The sequence below is a fragment of the Erpetoichthys calabaricus genome, chromosome 5 (genome assembly GCF_900747795.2).
Source record: "Erpetoichthys calabaricus chromosome 5, fErpCal1.3, whole genome shotgun sequence".
Taxonomy (NCBI): Eukaryota; Metazoa; Chordata; class Cladistia; order Polypteriformes; family Polypteridae; genus Erpetoichthys; species Erpetoichthys calabaricus.
The window spans coordinates 25,400,718-25,417,688 of record NC_041398.2 but is presented as its reverse complement, the minus strand read 5'-3'; the positions used below and the strand labels follow the sequence as shown (position 1 = coordinate 25,417,688).

Sequence of the window (16,971 nt, the reverse complement as noted above, 5' to 3'; positions counted from 1 at the left end):
TCTTCCAAAATGTCTTCTTCTGCTTGGAAATCCAGCCCTCTGTACTCTGTAAAAATAGAGTGTATAGTAATTAAAATCAAGCAGAATATTTGCACACAATACAATCAAAAGTATCTCAAAAGAGTAAAACAAAACTTTGCCAAGTTGATGTTTGATGAAGTTACTGTGTGTAAATCATTTTAAATAAAAAATGTATGTTTACTTACCTTAGATTATTATAGTACAATATTTATAAAGTATAAAATGATATTCTGAACTTTTGTGTCATATTCATCCTTTTCTCCAAATCTAAATTACTTACTTAACTGGTAAAAGAATTTGGATTGCTATAGTATTTATATGGTAATACAATAAATACAAAAATATTCAGACCATTTACAGCCCTAATGTTGCTGGTTATTATAATAGAATATAGTAGAATATTTAATTATTCTGTTCCTACAGTATATGTATCTATTATTCCAAATTATATGTTCAGGAAAAAAAGAATAAAAAATGCCAGAACAATCAAAAGGAAGGCAAAGAATATAATGCAGCATACAGAAGTACTGCGTAATACATCTAGCTGTTGTCACTCGAGTGTTTAAAGGAATAAAAATATGGCAAGGTGATTGAAAGTTCATTGACAGTTTATTACCTGAACTACGTACAAGTCCTGCCCGATGTTGGGTCCCTGAGAGATGCTGCCTTCTCTATCTGCACTTGCTGACCCAAAGCACAACTTAATGTCACTCATCCATACTCAAGATTCAACGCTACTAGTGCCCTCACTGTACTAACTCTCCAGCTTTCACCCAGAGTTTTGTTTCTTGGCTTTGCTGCTCTCTCATGGCTGTGCTCCCACCAGTTACAACCAGCAAAAAGACCCCACCTTCCTCTTCAGCAACCCATTTTAATCAAAAGGTTTCATTTGCACGTCCATCCAAGCTGGAAAAGTTTCATTTCGTCCATTCGCCTTCTCAGAGCCCCGTCTCTAGTATCCTCAAGCCTCTGGAATGTCAGATGCAATTTCTCATTACTGGTTGTTCCCCACACCTTCTAATAACTTTCTGGAACATGCTGAATCCATCTATCCATTTTCCTAACTTCCTTATCCAAGGCAGAGTCATGGGGCAGCTGGAGCCCAGCAGTTATAGGGTGCAGGGTAGTAACAATACTTGGCCATGATGCCAGAGTGATCACACACATCACTATGACACTTATCAGCCACTGAACAGTACGATATATGACTTTTTCTTAGCTCTGTCTTTTGTAGCAATGACTGCTTTAAGTATTTTCGACTCCATGTGCATCACTTTACACATTTATTTTGTTTCAGATATCCCTCGCTTCAGATTTTCTCAAGCATATTCATATTTATAGGACTTTTCTGAGTGGGTTAGTCACGGACACTCATCTTTCCACTCTTGACTCCCCCCATTTAAATGTGCTTCAGATATTTGTCGCTTTTGTAATATTTTCCTTTACTCTTTCCAACATTGCTTTACTTCTCCCACTTTGACGCTCCTGCCACCATGCTTCACCACAGTGTCTGAATTTTTCAGGGAATGAACAGTGTTTTGTCTGAACAACATCCTGGTACTATGGAACCATCTCCCCTAATTTAGCTGATACATTTTTGTGCTTTCTGGAAAAGTTCACCTTGGACAGTTCTTCTCAAGTAGTCGTCAGCTTTTTGGAACATCATTCTGTGGAGCTCTTCAGACACCTGGCCAGCACTTCTTTACAGGCTATTGGCTACTGAGGCATTGAACGTTAGACAAATTGTGATGAGAACAGGCTATTCAGCCCAAGAAGCTTGACCATCATATTAACCAAGGTTCTCTAAGGTCCTCCTGTCTATAAAAATACCCAGTAGGTTATTCCATGTGTTTCTGATTCTTTGCGTGAGGAAAAACTTTCTAATATTTGTGTGAAATCTTTACTTAACAAGTTTCGAACTGCTGTTGAGGAACTCATTTTAAAATAAAAGTCTTAATCCTCCCTTCATAATTTTAAACATTTTGATCATGTCACCTCTTGATCTTCATTTGCTTAAACTGGAAATGTTCAAGACGATTGTTGAATGCTGGCATTTTTTCCAAAGACATTGGTCTCATTTTGCCTCATTTCCCTTATTGATCAATTTCTCTTGGACTCCGAGTATTTTTATATGTTCATTATTTAACAAATGATTCCCAAACAAAGTACAGTTTTTACTTCGAAAATCTAAATTCAGTGGTTCACTAACAAAGGCTGTTATGAAGGCAAATATGGCAACTCATTTTGTCTTTAAGTTGTGAAGTATGAGAGTTTAAATAGAAATGCTTTTTTAATTATAAGAGATGTTTGACAGTCTTGAGTCATCCATTAAGATTTAAAAACCTTTAAAGATTCTCCATATATTTTTAAGGCACTCTATAAAAACAAAGGATGAAGGAACAAGATAACACACAGGATCACAGACTGTGGTGACAGGCTTACCTTCTATTGAAAATCCTTTACAGGATTTTCATCACACACGATTTCAAATTCTGTTTCTATCTAAAGATATTATAAGAGATTACAAGCCGCCTAACCGCAAAGCAGTATATTTAAACCCCACAACTGGCCTGTGATTTCAATGTAGCAATTTAGTTAACTAAATGTAACGTGTGTATACGAGCACCAAGTGACAGTAACCTCGTGTAAAGGCATCTCTCTTGTATAAAATTAAAATGATAACTTCCTCTTTCTGATTTTCTGCTTTCCCTCGTCTCTCACTCTGACGCACAACCTAAATACATAGAAGAGTAGCACTTTTTTTATTTTTAGGATAAGATACCTTATTGTATCTTTAGGATACATAGTTTGTCATAACTTAAAGCCTTATCAGTTGCATGTATGTCAAACATCTTTATTTCATAGCAAGTTTTAATCAGAAATAATATTATGTGCAGATACATTTTCTATTATGTATACCCTCAGATGTCAGATGACTGCAGCAATGTTATCCACTGCATTGTTATCCATAGGTCATGTCTTCTAGTTCAGCTTCTTGTTGAACCACAATTCGCTTTCAGGTGTGTAGGAAGAGTGAGCCTTCATACATTTACAAAATAATTTGTAAAACTTCATACATTTACAAAATAATAAAACTTTTTAATTTTTTTCTGGTCTCTTTTTGAGATCTACAACTACAATTTGATTGGAATTCTTTCTACATCGGGGTCAGTACAGTGGCATATTGGGTAGCCCTGCCACATCCTGACCTCTAGTGTCCTGGGTTCAAATCCTGCACCTGGCTGCTCTCTGGACTGTTATGCCAATTTAAAAAAATTCAAAACAGCACTGCCACCACACACTCTTTTCCCAAACTGACTACTCCAGGTGGACTATTAGTTCTATGTGTTAGAGTGCACTGCTCTGATGTTAAAAATGTCAGCAGCAAACAAAATGGCAGTGGGGTAATGTCTGCACAACTGAGCCACAAAGTGGGCCAGAATCCTAAAAAGCCTGTCCCAGTAAGATACACTAAAATGCAGCCTGAGTGCCTACTCAACTGGTAGACTTTGGCCAACAATGGGCCAAAAGGGGCTTTGGTTCAAATGTTGTAAAATAATGGCAAGGTCCTAAACATATTAAAAATTTCTTAGTAGAGAGGCAATTTCCATAAACCCTTGGCTTTTGCAATGATGGGCAAATTAAAGAATCTTAATTAAGAATGATTTTATAAACAAAAAAATTAAGAAAATTAACAAAAAATTTAAAACTGAATTTTAATTAAACATTTTTATGTGGAAATTATTTAAGTCTACAGTATTTCAGTGCTAAAAGTGGATGTTCATCAGAAATTTCTTAGGTCATAACTTCCCTCAGTAAAATTACAACCTGGATGGAGCTCATTTCTAATAAGTTTGCATGCAGTTTGTGTGAGGAACTTGCAGATTTGGGTACGACTGCCAATCCTAATGTAATGTGGGAGATCTTCCATGACAAGACCCTGAAAGTTGCTGAGGGTTGTGTTGGTGTTACCGGAGGTCCCAGAAGGAGGTGTTTCATCTCGCAGGGCACCCTGGATATCATCGAGAGGAGTCGCAATGCACGGCTCAATAGCAACTCTGGTCTGTACCGGGAACTGAGAGGGACGACTGCGAGGGCTCTGAGGGCAGATAAAGTGGCGTTTGTTAGAGGAATCTGTGAGCAAGTGACACATCATACAATACAATACAGTTTATTATTGTATAGTCCAAAATCACACAGGAAGTGCCGCAATGGGCTTTAACAGGTCCTGCCTCTTGACAGCCCCCCAGCCTTGACTCTCTAGGAAGACAAGGAAAAACTCCCAAAAAAACCTAGTAGGGAAAAATGGAAGAAACCTTGGGAAAGGCAGTTCAAAGAGAGACCCCTTTCCAGGTAAGTTGGGCGTGCAGTGGGTGTCAAAAGAAGGGGGTCAATACAATACAATACAATACACAGAACAGAACATCATCTGTGGACTAGTGACCCATGTCCTGCTTACAGAGGAATCGAAGGATTGCGCACATCTAAATCTGTTCCTCGGAGAGTTGCAGTCAGGGAAGCTGATGAAACGGTCCTTACGGATGACACTGCAGTTGTGACCCACTGGGCAGGCTACTTTGAGCAGTTGTTCAATGCTGATCCTCCGGCTAGGATGTTGGAATATCTCTGGGTCCACAGTTCTTAAGGCTGATCCACCAATTAGCTGTGAACCACCAAGTCTCACTGAGATTGCACAGGAGGTGAACCAGCTGAGGGGGTTAAGGCTGCAGGGATCTGTAGTATCCAGGGTGAACTTCTCCAGGCTGGCGGTAAGGCTGTCCTCCTGGTATAGCAAGCAGTCTTTGCTTCCATTTGGAAGACTGGCATGATCCCAACTTACTGGAAAATGGGACTTGCTGTATCTGGAAAGGGAAGGGTGATCGCCTGGATTACAGCAACTACAGGGGGATAACACTGTAAGGTCCTTGCTAGGGTCATCCTCAATAGGATCCGTGATCACTTTCTCACCTACCAGTGACCGGAAAAGTCTGGTTTTATGCCTAAGAAGTCTACCATCGACTGCATCCTGGCACTGATGGTTTTCATGAAGCGCAAATGAGAATATCAGCAGAGTTTCTTTGCAGTCTTTGTTGATTTTCACAAAGCATTCAACTCAGTTGATCGAGCTGCCCTTTGGGACATCCTGAGGGTTTGCGGGATCCCCTCGAGGTTGCTAGATATAATGGCCGGCCTGTACACTGGTACTGTGAGTGCTGTGCAGAGTAGAGGCAGAACCTCTGCATTTTTGTAAGTTGATTCTGGGGTTCATCAGGGGTGTGTTCTTGCTCCTACTCTGTTCAATGCTTGTATGGACTGGGTGTTGGACAAGGTCGTGGGGTCCAGTGGCTGTGGAGCATCTGTTGGTGAAGAAAGATTCACAGATCTTGACTTTGCTGACGATGCTGTGATCTTCGCGGAGTCAATGAAGGCTCTGGTCGGGAATCTCAAGAGACGGAGCGAGGAGTCTGAGTGTCTGGGCTAGCAAGTGTACTGGATAAAAACCAAGAGACAGGCCATTAATGACCTCTTGGACACAGTCATCAGCAGTGTGTCTGTTTGCGTAGAGAGTGTCGACCTTGCTGAGAGGTTTACTTACCTTGGCAGTGACATTCATGTGTCTGGTGACTCTTCTTATGAAGTCAGCAGACGGATTGGGAGAGCATGGGGGGTCATGAGGTCGCTGGAAAGGGGTGTGTGGCGCTCCCGATATCTAGGCAAAAGGACAAAGGTCCAAGTCTTTAGAGTTCTGGTGCTTCCTGTCTTGCTATATGGTTGTGAGACATGGACACTGTTCAGTGACCTGAGACAAAGACTGGACTCCTTTGGTACTGTGTCTCTTCGGAAAATCCTTGGGTACCGTTGGTTTGACTTTGTGTCGAATGAGCTGTTGCTCATGGAGTCCCGAAGGAGGCACATTACCTGCATTGTGAGGGAGCGTCAGATACGGCACTACGGCCATGTTGCTCGTTTCCCCGAAAGTGGTCCAGCTCGTAAGATCCTCATTGTTGGGGACCCAAGTGGCTGGGGCAGGCCAAGGGGTCACCCATGTAACACCTGGCTGCGGCAGATAAAGGGTCATTTCCAGAGGCTGGTACCGGACCGCGTGTCTGCCTGTGTAGTGTACCAGTGCATACTCCCCAACTTGACTTGACTTGATTTGATGGAGCATTATTCTTTAAAATTAAACTGCAACAAAACAGATGGCATGCCTATTGGCATTCCTCCCTATCTTATTCAACCAATTGTTCTTTAACGCTCTTTAATGGCAGGCACCCCTTATAATCTAATATTCCAGCTCAAACTGGTTCATAATTCTGCTTCAAGACTTCTTATTAAGACCTTTAACAGTGAGCACATGACACCTGTTCTCTACCACTGTCACTGTCTCCCTGTGTCTATAGAATTTAATGAAAAATCTTGTGACTAACCTATAATGTTTTAAATGGCTTTTGCACCATACTGGACTATGTCGGTGACCTACAGCCTGCCTGTTAAGATTCATTGATTCTCACAGTCTTGTTGTGCCCCAAACAAACCTGTTAACTAGCTCTACGGATGACTGATCCTTCAGTTCCATAATGAAAAAACTTTGGAATGGCTTCTCTAACTCAATTAGATCAGCCAACTCAATTCCTACTTTGAAATGGCAACTTAAAGCCCATCTGTTCATGAAGGCACTTAACTCACATGGGCATTCTTACCCTTTCTCTCATTTTATCCACTCCATCCAAGACAATCGTTATCAAATATGATGTGATTTAAAAATTATTTTTTGAAGCATTTCATTTTTTTTGATTTCAGTTTATTGTTTAATATTTTGTTTTCAGTGTTAAATGTTGACACTATTTTCATTCCAGTTTTATCATTTCATCTTGTTGTCTGCTTTTATTCCTGTTAGTACATTTAGAATTTTTGTGAAGTACTCTGAGCATTAGTCATTTTTGGTGAGTGTTCAGACTATGCGTGTATATACTGTATATATTTATTTATTTATCTATTTATTTATTAAACAAGCTTCTGTAAAAAGTCAAATTTTCCCATGGGGACAAATGAAGTTCTGATGTTCGATCTATTAATAATATGAGGTATACTTTTTCAATTGAAACATTAGTATCCATGTAACACAAAATACAAATTTCTGTTCGTTGGTATCAGTTAGCGGTCCAGCTTAGGACCAGATCTGGATTTGTGTCTGAAAAGGACACCTCAGAGTTTTTCAGGACCGCAAAATAAGTTTCACTTTATTATGGCTGACATCACTGACAGAATATGACCCTTTGAGGACTATTCTACTCTTGGCATAAACATTTTCTTAACAGCCTTGAAACCCCCCTTTACTGCCTTAGCCAATCTTAGTCAAATGCAGGAGGAATGAAGCACAGAGCACATGGTTGCTTATTACACCTCTAGGCTGTAGGTCTGTAATTTATGTTAAGGAACAAGATATATTACAGTCCAAGGTGGAATTATGCAAAGACTTCATAGGGCTACTGTGCTCATCCACCACAAGATTCTATAGATGTTTTTTTTTTTAATAAACTGTTTTTGAAACATTTCTGTATTCTGCATCCTCCACAAAGAAGTAATTTAAAGCTGAATGGCTGCCATCATGTTACTTCCCTTTTGTGGTTTTCTTACCATTTTAAACACTGAGTCTCATATGGTTGGTATGCAGCCCACACACATTTGCTCTGAAGTGAGTGTGACGGTGTGCCTGTGGGTATTTTGTGGCAAGGTGGTTGGTTGATAATCCATGATGACTTTCTTTGACATTCATGCAGTCATAAGTTCACTCAAAGGACAGAACCTGAATCAAAGAGAGAATAGACTAGAAAGATTCTGGTAACTTTGTCTAGGATGAACAAGTTAATCATTTGAAACTTATAAGTACAATATGAGTAGATATTACTTTTTTGAGCAGTATGATTTGACTTCATGCAGATACTGAAATTTTACTTCTTTAACTAAAATAGAAATACATATAAAAAGGATTCTTGTACCATAGGGGTATGCCCTAAATAACAGATAAAGAGTAGTGTCAAATAAACACAAAAAAGAGAAAAGACTATGCAGGATTTTGCAGATCTCTAACTAATCATTTCTGGGGATAACTCAGATTGAGGCTTCACATATGAATGCCAACTTTTGGCACCGATGTTCTTTATATGCCAGCCAGGATGAAGGGGGTGAGACTTTACGTTTGAGGTCAGAGAAAATGACTTGAGCAGTCTTGGGAAGGTTTGGCCCTGGAGGTAAAAGAGGAGACATTGTTACTGATAGCACCATCTTGTGCTTGGAGGTGGTATTGCTCTTTCATAGCCCTGTAGCTGCCCCCGACTCACTCATATTTCACTTTATTTTATGTAACCTTAATTATACATAACATTTGTGTTGGGTGTTGTGTAACAGGTATCTAAAATACTAAGTTTAGTTATTTGGATCTTGACCAAATCCTGATAACATTCATTATGTTGTGTGTTTTCCTGTTGTGTTCCTGTTATAGATAGATAGATAGATAGATAGATAGATAGATAGATAGATAGATAGATAGATAGATAGATAGATAGATAGATAGATAGATAGATAGATAGTGTGGAAGATGACCCGGACACAGACAGATGGAGAGCATTTTAAAGTCCACCACACGTTTATTTACACTAATATGTATAATTATAGTGAGCACAACCCGGTGCCACAGCACCAATCATCCCTCAGTCCTTGGCCACACAACACAATGCCTTCAGTCTCTCAGGTCCGCCTCCACTCCTCTCCTCCGAGCTCCGTCCTACTCCTCCCGACTCTTGCCAATGACTGGAGGAAGGCGGCCCCTTTTATTCACCCCGGAAGGACTCCAGGTGCATCCTGAGGGCTTTCGTAGCCACACCCATGTGTGGCGGAAGCTCTGGCAGTACATCCGAAAGTCCTCCGGGTGTCCACAATCCCCTTCCCCCCAGCACTTCCAGGTGTGGCGGAAGTGCTGAGGTCCAGAGCTCCCAAGGCATCGGGGCGCCCCCTGTCGGTGACCACGGGCCCCTACAGGGTAGAGCTTCGAAGCTCTGTACCCGTGGCCCCCACAGCAACCAGGGAGGACGCCCCCTCGTGTTCTGGAGGAGGCACAAGCCCTCCTCCGGTCCTCCTGGGCATCCCATCCGGGCATAAACCCCAGCCGGGTGCCACAATAGATAGATAGAAAGATAGATAGATTAATGTTACGTCATCAGTGTGAGCCTCTCCCAATGTTTGTTGTGTTACTGTGAGAGGAGGTATTCTCTGTATAACACAGTTAATTAAATTATTTTAAATTGCTTGAGTTAAACTTTTTGTATGAGACAGTAATAATAAAATGATCTTCGTAGTGTTCAATTGTTGTTTTGAAATGTTTTTTTATTAATATTTGTTAAGTGTTAATGTGAGCATTCAATGGCCTTTCCATGTGTTTTTTTTAATAGGAGGAATTACAGCACTTTAACAGTCATTTCTTTTTATGTTCTATGCTTTAACATTTCAATTCAGGCTGTTATTAAAAAAAAAACAACTTTGAGAACTAAAGGACTCCATTGTGGCTGCATTACTCCTTCATGGTAGTTTGTACGGCACATTACAAATCACAATGCAGAAGCTTAGATTTATTATACCCATTTGCCCTCTGATACTGGATTTCAATGGTAAAAGTTAACCACTAAACTCTTAGAGAAGATTACGGTAAAGGTAATAACCAAAAAAATAAAAGATATACTAGAGGAGTATATGCTATAGGTTAGGTTAGGGTTGGTTAAAACCAGGATGTATATTTTTATTTTTGTTTTCAGATAACTGATTCTATCAGATAAGCACCTTCTGATCTTGGATGGAAAGACGGCAAACAGAGAGTAGTGCACCTCCTGCAAAAGACATCTGCCTCTTGAAGTCAGTGTCTCCATAGACAGGACAAAACCTGTCTGCATATGAATCAGCAGCTGCCAAGAGAGGATTACAAGACCCTCACACTTTGCTGAAAGTGCAGCTGAAGCTAAACAACATAGCAAAAACAAAACCTTAGCAAAACAGCACATATTCAGAGAACAAAACATAAGGCAAGACATAGCGCTGCTGTATGGGATATGGCTGGCTTAACAGTAGGAAAAACAATGTACAGAAAATGTTCCTGCAGTAGATGTTTCCTGGAGCTGAAGCTGAGCACAGGCTTCAGATATCCACCACTAATATAAACGTTTTGTTACAAAAGTGCAATGTATTTTTTTCATTTAATATTTTTCAGTTTTCAAAGCTCACTTAAATTTCTTGTTTTGATCTGGAAGAAAGCTTTCCTATTTTTATTATTGTTTTCTTTATCTGCCAAGCCTACATTTTCTCCTACAGCTGCTAAAGCCCATCAGTGCCGAGACTCAAATGTGGACCTTGGCCTTGGGTTGACTCACAGGGCTGAGGAATAGTGTAGCATACGGGTTGCCTCTGACCTCGGGTGAGTGAAGTGTGGTGGAGCCAGGCGGTGTGTATGAGCTGACAAAGCATGTTGAGTCTGAAGATCTGAGTGGTGCGGCAGAAGTGTCACTATAGATGCCAATGGTTCCTTTTAGGGTTGCTCATTAGCAATCAGTGTAAAGAAGCTAATTCTGTTCTTCCACCTCTCACACCTCCCATTGTCATTACAGAGGTGGCAGCAGTTGGGTGAACAACAGTTCAATGACCTCCATAGGGATGGAATGAGTTAGCAGTAATAGTGGACCATTTGATCACACTCATGATGGGTTGCTTCAGGGCATGGTAGAACAGATTGCCTCACACCCATCAAATGTCCCAGTACATGGAGTTAACTTTAACCTCAAGGATGAGAGTACTAAGGAAAGGGCAGTGGAGCATCTGTGCCTCTGGGCCTGAGAAGAACATGCTCCTCAGGTGCCACAGACTGTCTGATGGACTGTTATAAGTGTCTCCATAAAGGCATGTTAAAGTGTGGTTTCGATTACTCTTCCTGCTGACCAGGCCAAGGGCTTGTCATGATTAAAACAAACACGAATTCAGTTTAGTTGAGGATACAGGCGCTAGAAGGTGTGCAGCACAAATTTCTGCTTGAAATTCATCTAAATGAAAGCCTGGTTTGCAACACCAGTGACAATACAAAATTCATGCAACAGTCAGCAGTTACAGATTGGTTGGCTATGTAGACAAAACATTGTAAGACAGAAAACAGAAACTTGTATAGTTTTCGGACACCCACAGGCAAGCCCTGTATAAACAAATTTAACAAACGGTGTTGAAAAATAAAATCTCAGACAAAAGTCTAAATCTTGACTGCACAAGATGGTGAATGTTCCGTTTTTAATGACTTCCAGCAGGGAGGGTCTGGTCCAAGTGGATGGACAGTGGAAGTGATGTCATGGGTGTTAAAGCCATCAATCTTCCAGTCTGCAAGGGGAGAAAGAGAAAAGGTGTGCCAACCTGTGAAGCAGTGGGGAATTATCATCACCAGAGGCACTAAGATGTCCTTCACGTGACAAACTGATGAGGCTAGCGATGGTTGTCTATGTGCAACAGCTGAACAGGGATGACAAAAACAAGGACAAAGACAGATAAGGCAGTCATAATGTGCTTGCTTGGTTGGATGAAATGTCAAATCGCTGATGATAACTTTCACTTTTAAATTTTAATATGATTCAACAATGGGACCACTTTATTACCTGGGGTCGAATAAAGATAAATAAACAGGAAAAATTTAATTTTTGGAAATTTAGCTTGGCTAAACACAACTCCAGATGAGACAAAAATATTTTTTCTTTATTGAGGTCCTGTTTTCGTGGGAACAAAAGTTTGTACAATGTCCTCCCATCAGCCCCAGTGCATGCTTGGTACATGACAGGAAGTGGGACCAACTGCAATGCACATTAAAAATTCCATGAAAATCAGTTCAGCCGTTTTTGCGTGACTTGTGCACAAACAGACATAAAAACCGCTTATGATTTTACTGAAATAAGAGCCAGAATCACGTCAAAATCTCAGGCTTAAAGAGATGAAAGAAAGAGAATGAGAGACTTCTGGGAAACCTTGCAACTGACTTATGGGTGCTGATTTCTGATCCAAATCCATTCATTTTTATAGATGTCATGTCAAACTGCCTAAAACAATATATATCATATTGCTGAGTTTGATATTTTCTTAAACATTTGTACAAATTATTTCTCTATTTAATGTACAATAATCTTTCAGTAAAAGCAATGTACTAATCACAAATTCTAGTACATTTTTTTCCTGTATTTAAAATGGAAGGACTTGGGTATACAGTACAAAAAAAATATTAATCAGCCAGCCTTGGTGTCACAATCCCTCCTAACCCACTAACAGCTGTGTGTTGTGGACTGCAAGGTGGGTTTAAAGTGTAGAAGGGCAAACTGATTGTAACTGCCTATGCCACACTACTAGCAGGAGGAGGAGGTTAGGAGCAGGCGCTGATACAGCACATTGCTGCACCCACCATATGACAAACCAACTCAGGATCCCAGATTAGGACCCGAGTGCAGCCCCTCAGCACCACACTAGTTCAGATGGAAGGGAACCAGTGTAAGATTTTTTATGGTTTCTGGAGTGCCAATTCTGCCACCAACCCTCAGGTTTTTCCCTGAAGGATGGAAGGCCTACATGCAGGGCTGGATGCAGATTCATGTCATACCCAGGACGGAGCAATTTCAGATTAAGGGCCTTGCTCAAGTGCCCAACTAAGTAGAGTCACTTTTGGTGCCTAGCATGCAGACTTACCCTGCTTAACTGGAAGAATCCCAGTTTACCTTTTTTTTTACTGTAAGTCAGTAGGTAACTGATATGTGTTCTATACTATTTGAAATTGGAAAAAAATCTAATTCTCACTTAGAGGATCTGTTCAAAACTCATGGTTAGTTAGCCATAGAATGAGCCAGTAATATTTACAGATTGTGCTACTTTGTAGTTTAAATCTAATGATGCTTTACACAACATGTAGCAAGCATTGTATTTAACTCCAGGATAATCTTTGTAGAATTTAGGTATATACAGAAGACTGGAACAAATGAGAGCATGTACCATAACGGAAATTGAAATTGTCATACGAGACCACAGCAGAGCGTGACCACAGCTGTTTCTAGAGACTGCAGTGAAGTTTTTCTGTGCAGTTCCCTTTTTGTTTAAACTTAACTTTATTTCTTCCTCTAACAGCTCCAGAACAACATGCAACTCCAGACAAAAAATGCCATCTGTTCAAGTTGGTCCATCTGCTCCTCCTATGTTTGCTCATGGCTGCCATCATTTTCCTGACTTCATATTGTAAGTGCCTTCCAGAAATGATTTGCTTTGATGGAGACAGGGGTCCTACTGTTGCTAGTACTGTATACTGTGCTGGCCATGTCTCAGTGTTAGTTTTCTGCTGTTCCAACTGAGTTTGACTTCTGAGATACATTAGAGGCTAAACAATTTATCATTTGATTCTCTGGACTGGATAGTACTTTGCAGCTGTGGTCTACAGATGTACACATTCTACTTTTTTAGAATTCATTTAATTTTGCTAAATAAACAAAAACAACATTTATTTATATAGCACATTTTCATACAAATAATGTAGCTCAAAGTGCTTTACATGTTGAAGAAAGAGAAAAAAACAAAATAAGAATTAAAATAAAAGAACACTAATTAACATAGAATAAAAGTAAGGGCCGATGGCCAGGGAGGACAGAAAAAACAAAAAAACTCCAGAAGGCTGGAGAAAAAATAAAATCTGCAGGGGTTCCAAGGCCATGAGACCACCCAGTCCCCTCTAGGCATTCTACCTAACATTCTCATGGAAGGTCTTGATAATGACGATCACGTGGACTTATGGCCTATAATCCATCAATGTAGGGGCATCACCGTGCTTTGATCACGTGGTGGTGGCGCAGGTCGCCACCACAGAAAACCGGAAAAAAAACAGAAGAGTAGGGGTTAGTACGGATTTTGGAGCCACCATGAATAGTAATGATAATTAATTGAATATACAGAGCATCAGGATTAAACTAAAATGAAGCTATGAGAAAGCCATGTTAAAGTAATGTGTTTTTAGCAGTTTTTTAAAATGCTCCACTGTATTAGCCTAGGGAATTCCTATTGGCAGGCTATTCCAAATTTTAGGTGCATAACAGCAGAAGGCCGCCTCACCACTTCTTTTAAGTTTACCTCTTGGAATTCTAAGCAGACACTCATTTGAAGATCTGAGGTTACGATTTGGAGTGTAAGGTGTCAGACATTCCGAAATATAAGATGGAGCGAGATTATTTAAGGCTTTATAAACTATAAGCAGTATTTTAAAGTCAATTCTAAATGACACAGGTAACCAAAGTAGTGACATCAAAACTGGAGAAATGTGCTCAGATTTTCTTTTCCTAGTTAAGATTCTAGCAGCTGCATTCTGCACTAGTTGCAATCGATTGATGTCTTTTTTGGGTAGTCCTGAGAGGAGAGTGTTACAGTAATCTAGTCGACTGAAAACAAAAGCGTGAACTAATTTCTCAGCAACTTTCAGTGATATAAGAGGTCTAACTTTTGCTATATTTCTTAAGTGAAAAAATGCTGTCCTAGTGATCTGATTAATATGTGATTTAAAATTTAGGTCAAAGTCAACAGTTACCCCTAAATTCTTTACCTCCTTCTTGACTTTTAATCCTAATGCATCAAGTTTATTTCTAATAACCTCATTATATCCATTATTGCCAATCACTAAAATTTCAGTTTTCTCTTTATTTAGTTTGAGAAAATTACTACTCATCCATTCAGAAACATAAAGTAAGACATTTTGTCAATGAATCAACAGAGTCGGGGTCATCAGGTGCTATTGATAAGTACAGCTGTGTGTCATCAGCATAGCTGTGGTAGTTCATGTTATGCCCCGAGATAATCTGACCTAATGAAAGCATGTAAATCGAAAAGAGCAGTGGACCCAGGATAGAGCCTTGTGGAACACCATATATAATATTATGTGTCTTTGAAGTATAATTACCACAGCTAACAAAGAATTTTCTACCTGCCAGGTAGGATTCAAACCAATTTAAGACACTGCCAGAGAGGCCCACCCATTGACTAAGGTGATTTCTAAGAATATTGTAATCAAATAAAGATATCACATACACCTATGAAATTAATTTCTCAAATGAATGCCAAGTTTAACTAATTGGTTTATACATATTTTTATAGACCAGCCAATCAACCGGTTTGTTAGAAACCATAAACTGAAGGAGAAAGCTTTTGTCAAATCCATATTATTGGGATAGTAGGCGCCAGCTTATCCAATTGGTCATTAACCTCATTGGTGTTAACTCCATGTTTCTCTCAGGTTCAGAATTCTAATTAAAAACAATTAACTGGTCTAAGAACTCACTGGCCACATATAAGAAGTGTCAAAGTAGGCTGTAGTTCTTATGCAGACCTAGATCTTTTAGGGTTTGCAATACTATGCTGCAGATGTTCTATAGGTGTGTGCTTGCCACTGCCATTTTCTTTCAGTGTGACATGCTGAGTATGCAGCATGAAGGTAGCAGGTACTAAGAGGCTTAACTGATTCAGAAGGCTGGCTCTGTGGTAGGTAAGAAACCAGACAGCTTGGAAACTATGGCAGATCAGAGAATGTTGATAAGATGTCAGTCTATTATTGAAAAATCTAATCACCCACTTCATAGTGTTGTGGTTGGACAGAGGAGTGTTTTTAGCAGTAAACTGATTAGCATAAAGTGCTATCCTTCCTCCCCATAACCATCAGACTAAAAAACTTCTCATCCGGTCACTCATCCACACAATAAGCTGTTGCCTCTCATTTTTCAACTACTTAGATGTACAATAACTTGTCTGTTGTTTCTCATGTGAATAACTTTTAACTTTTGTTTTTCCTCAAAATGTGCAGTATTATTATGTGAAATACTTCCTGCTCAGTGTGCTATTCTGTTTAGTAAACTAGAGATTTGGTAAGACACTCAGATGGATAGTATCTATTATATTTAATTCACTGTGTACCTGCAGAGCATAGTAAATAAGGACTTATTATAGTTTATTTTGATATTTTTATTCTATTTTATTTTATATGCTTATTTTTTATACTTGCTTGTTATTTCTGCCTTTGCCTATCTGTACAGTTGTAACATAAGTAATTTCCTTTGGGCTTAATATAGTATTCTAGTTCTGATTCTAATTAACCCTGAGAGTCTTTCAGGATGAACTATGGTGATCAAATGTACAGCTTAGGATGGTATTCTGCTGCCATCTCATGGATAAAACATCATCATGCTGCACAGAAATATATGAATTTGTCTATGCCTTTTGCCAGTCTATGGTAACTCATTAATATTCATGAGTGGGGTGAAGCCTTCACAATGGTGTTTAAATGAAAAGCTGTAAGACTTAACTAGCTTGTTTATATCCCTATCCAAATCATATATATATATATACTGCGGTGGGTTGGCACCCTACCCGGGATTGGTTCCCTGCCTTGTGCCCTGTGTTGGCTGGGATTGGCTCCAGCAGACCCCCGTGACCCTGTGTTCGGATTCAGCGGGTTGGAAAATGGATGGATATATATATATAATTAATTAATTAATTAATAATTTAGTTATTGAATTTATATAAAGGAAACTCCCCCCTATAAAAAAAAAATGATATATATATATCCATCCATCCATTTTCCAACCCGCTGAATCCGAACACAGGGTCACGGGGGTCTGCTGGAGCCAATCCCAGCCAACACAGGGCACAAGGCAGGGAACCAATCCTTGGCAGGGTGCCAACCCACCGCAGGAAACACACAAACACACCCACACACCAAGCACACACTAGGGCCAATGTAGAATTGCCAATCCACCTAACCTGCATGTCTTTGGACTGTGGGAGGAAACCGGAGCGCCCGGAGGAAACCCACGCAGACACGGGGAGAACATGCAAACTCCACGCAGGGAGGACCCGGGAATCAAA

General features: G+C 39.9%; 1 protein-coding gene across 1 annotated transcript in view; it reads left to right on the top strand.

Annotated features, from left to right (window-relative positions):
- LOC114651553 (low affinity immunoglobulin epsilon Fc receptor-like) overlaps nt 1–16,971 on the top strand; it is a 44,630-nt gene that overhangs the window by 371 nt on the left and 27,288 nt on the right. The window contains exon 2 of the mRNA XM_028801354.2: nt 13,204–13,311. Within this exon, the coding sequence (XP_028657187.1) occupies nt 13,204–13,311 (108 nt within the window). The remainder of the gene's footprint in view (nt 1–13,203; nt 13,312–16,971) is intronic.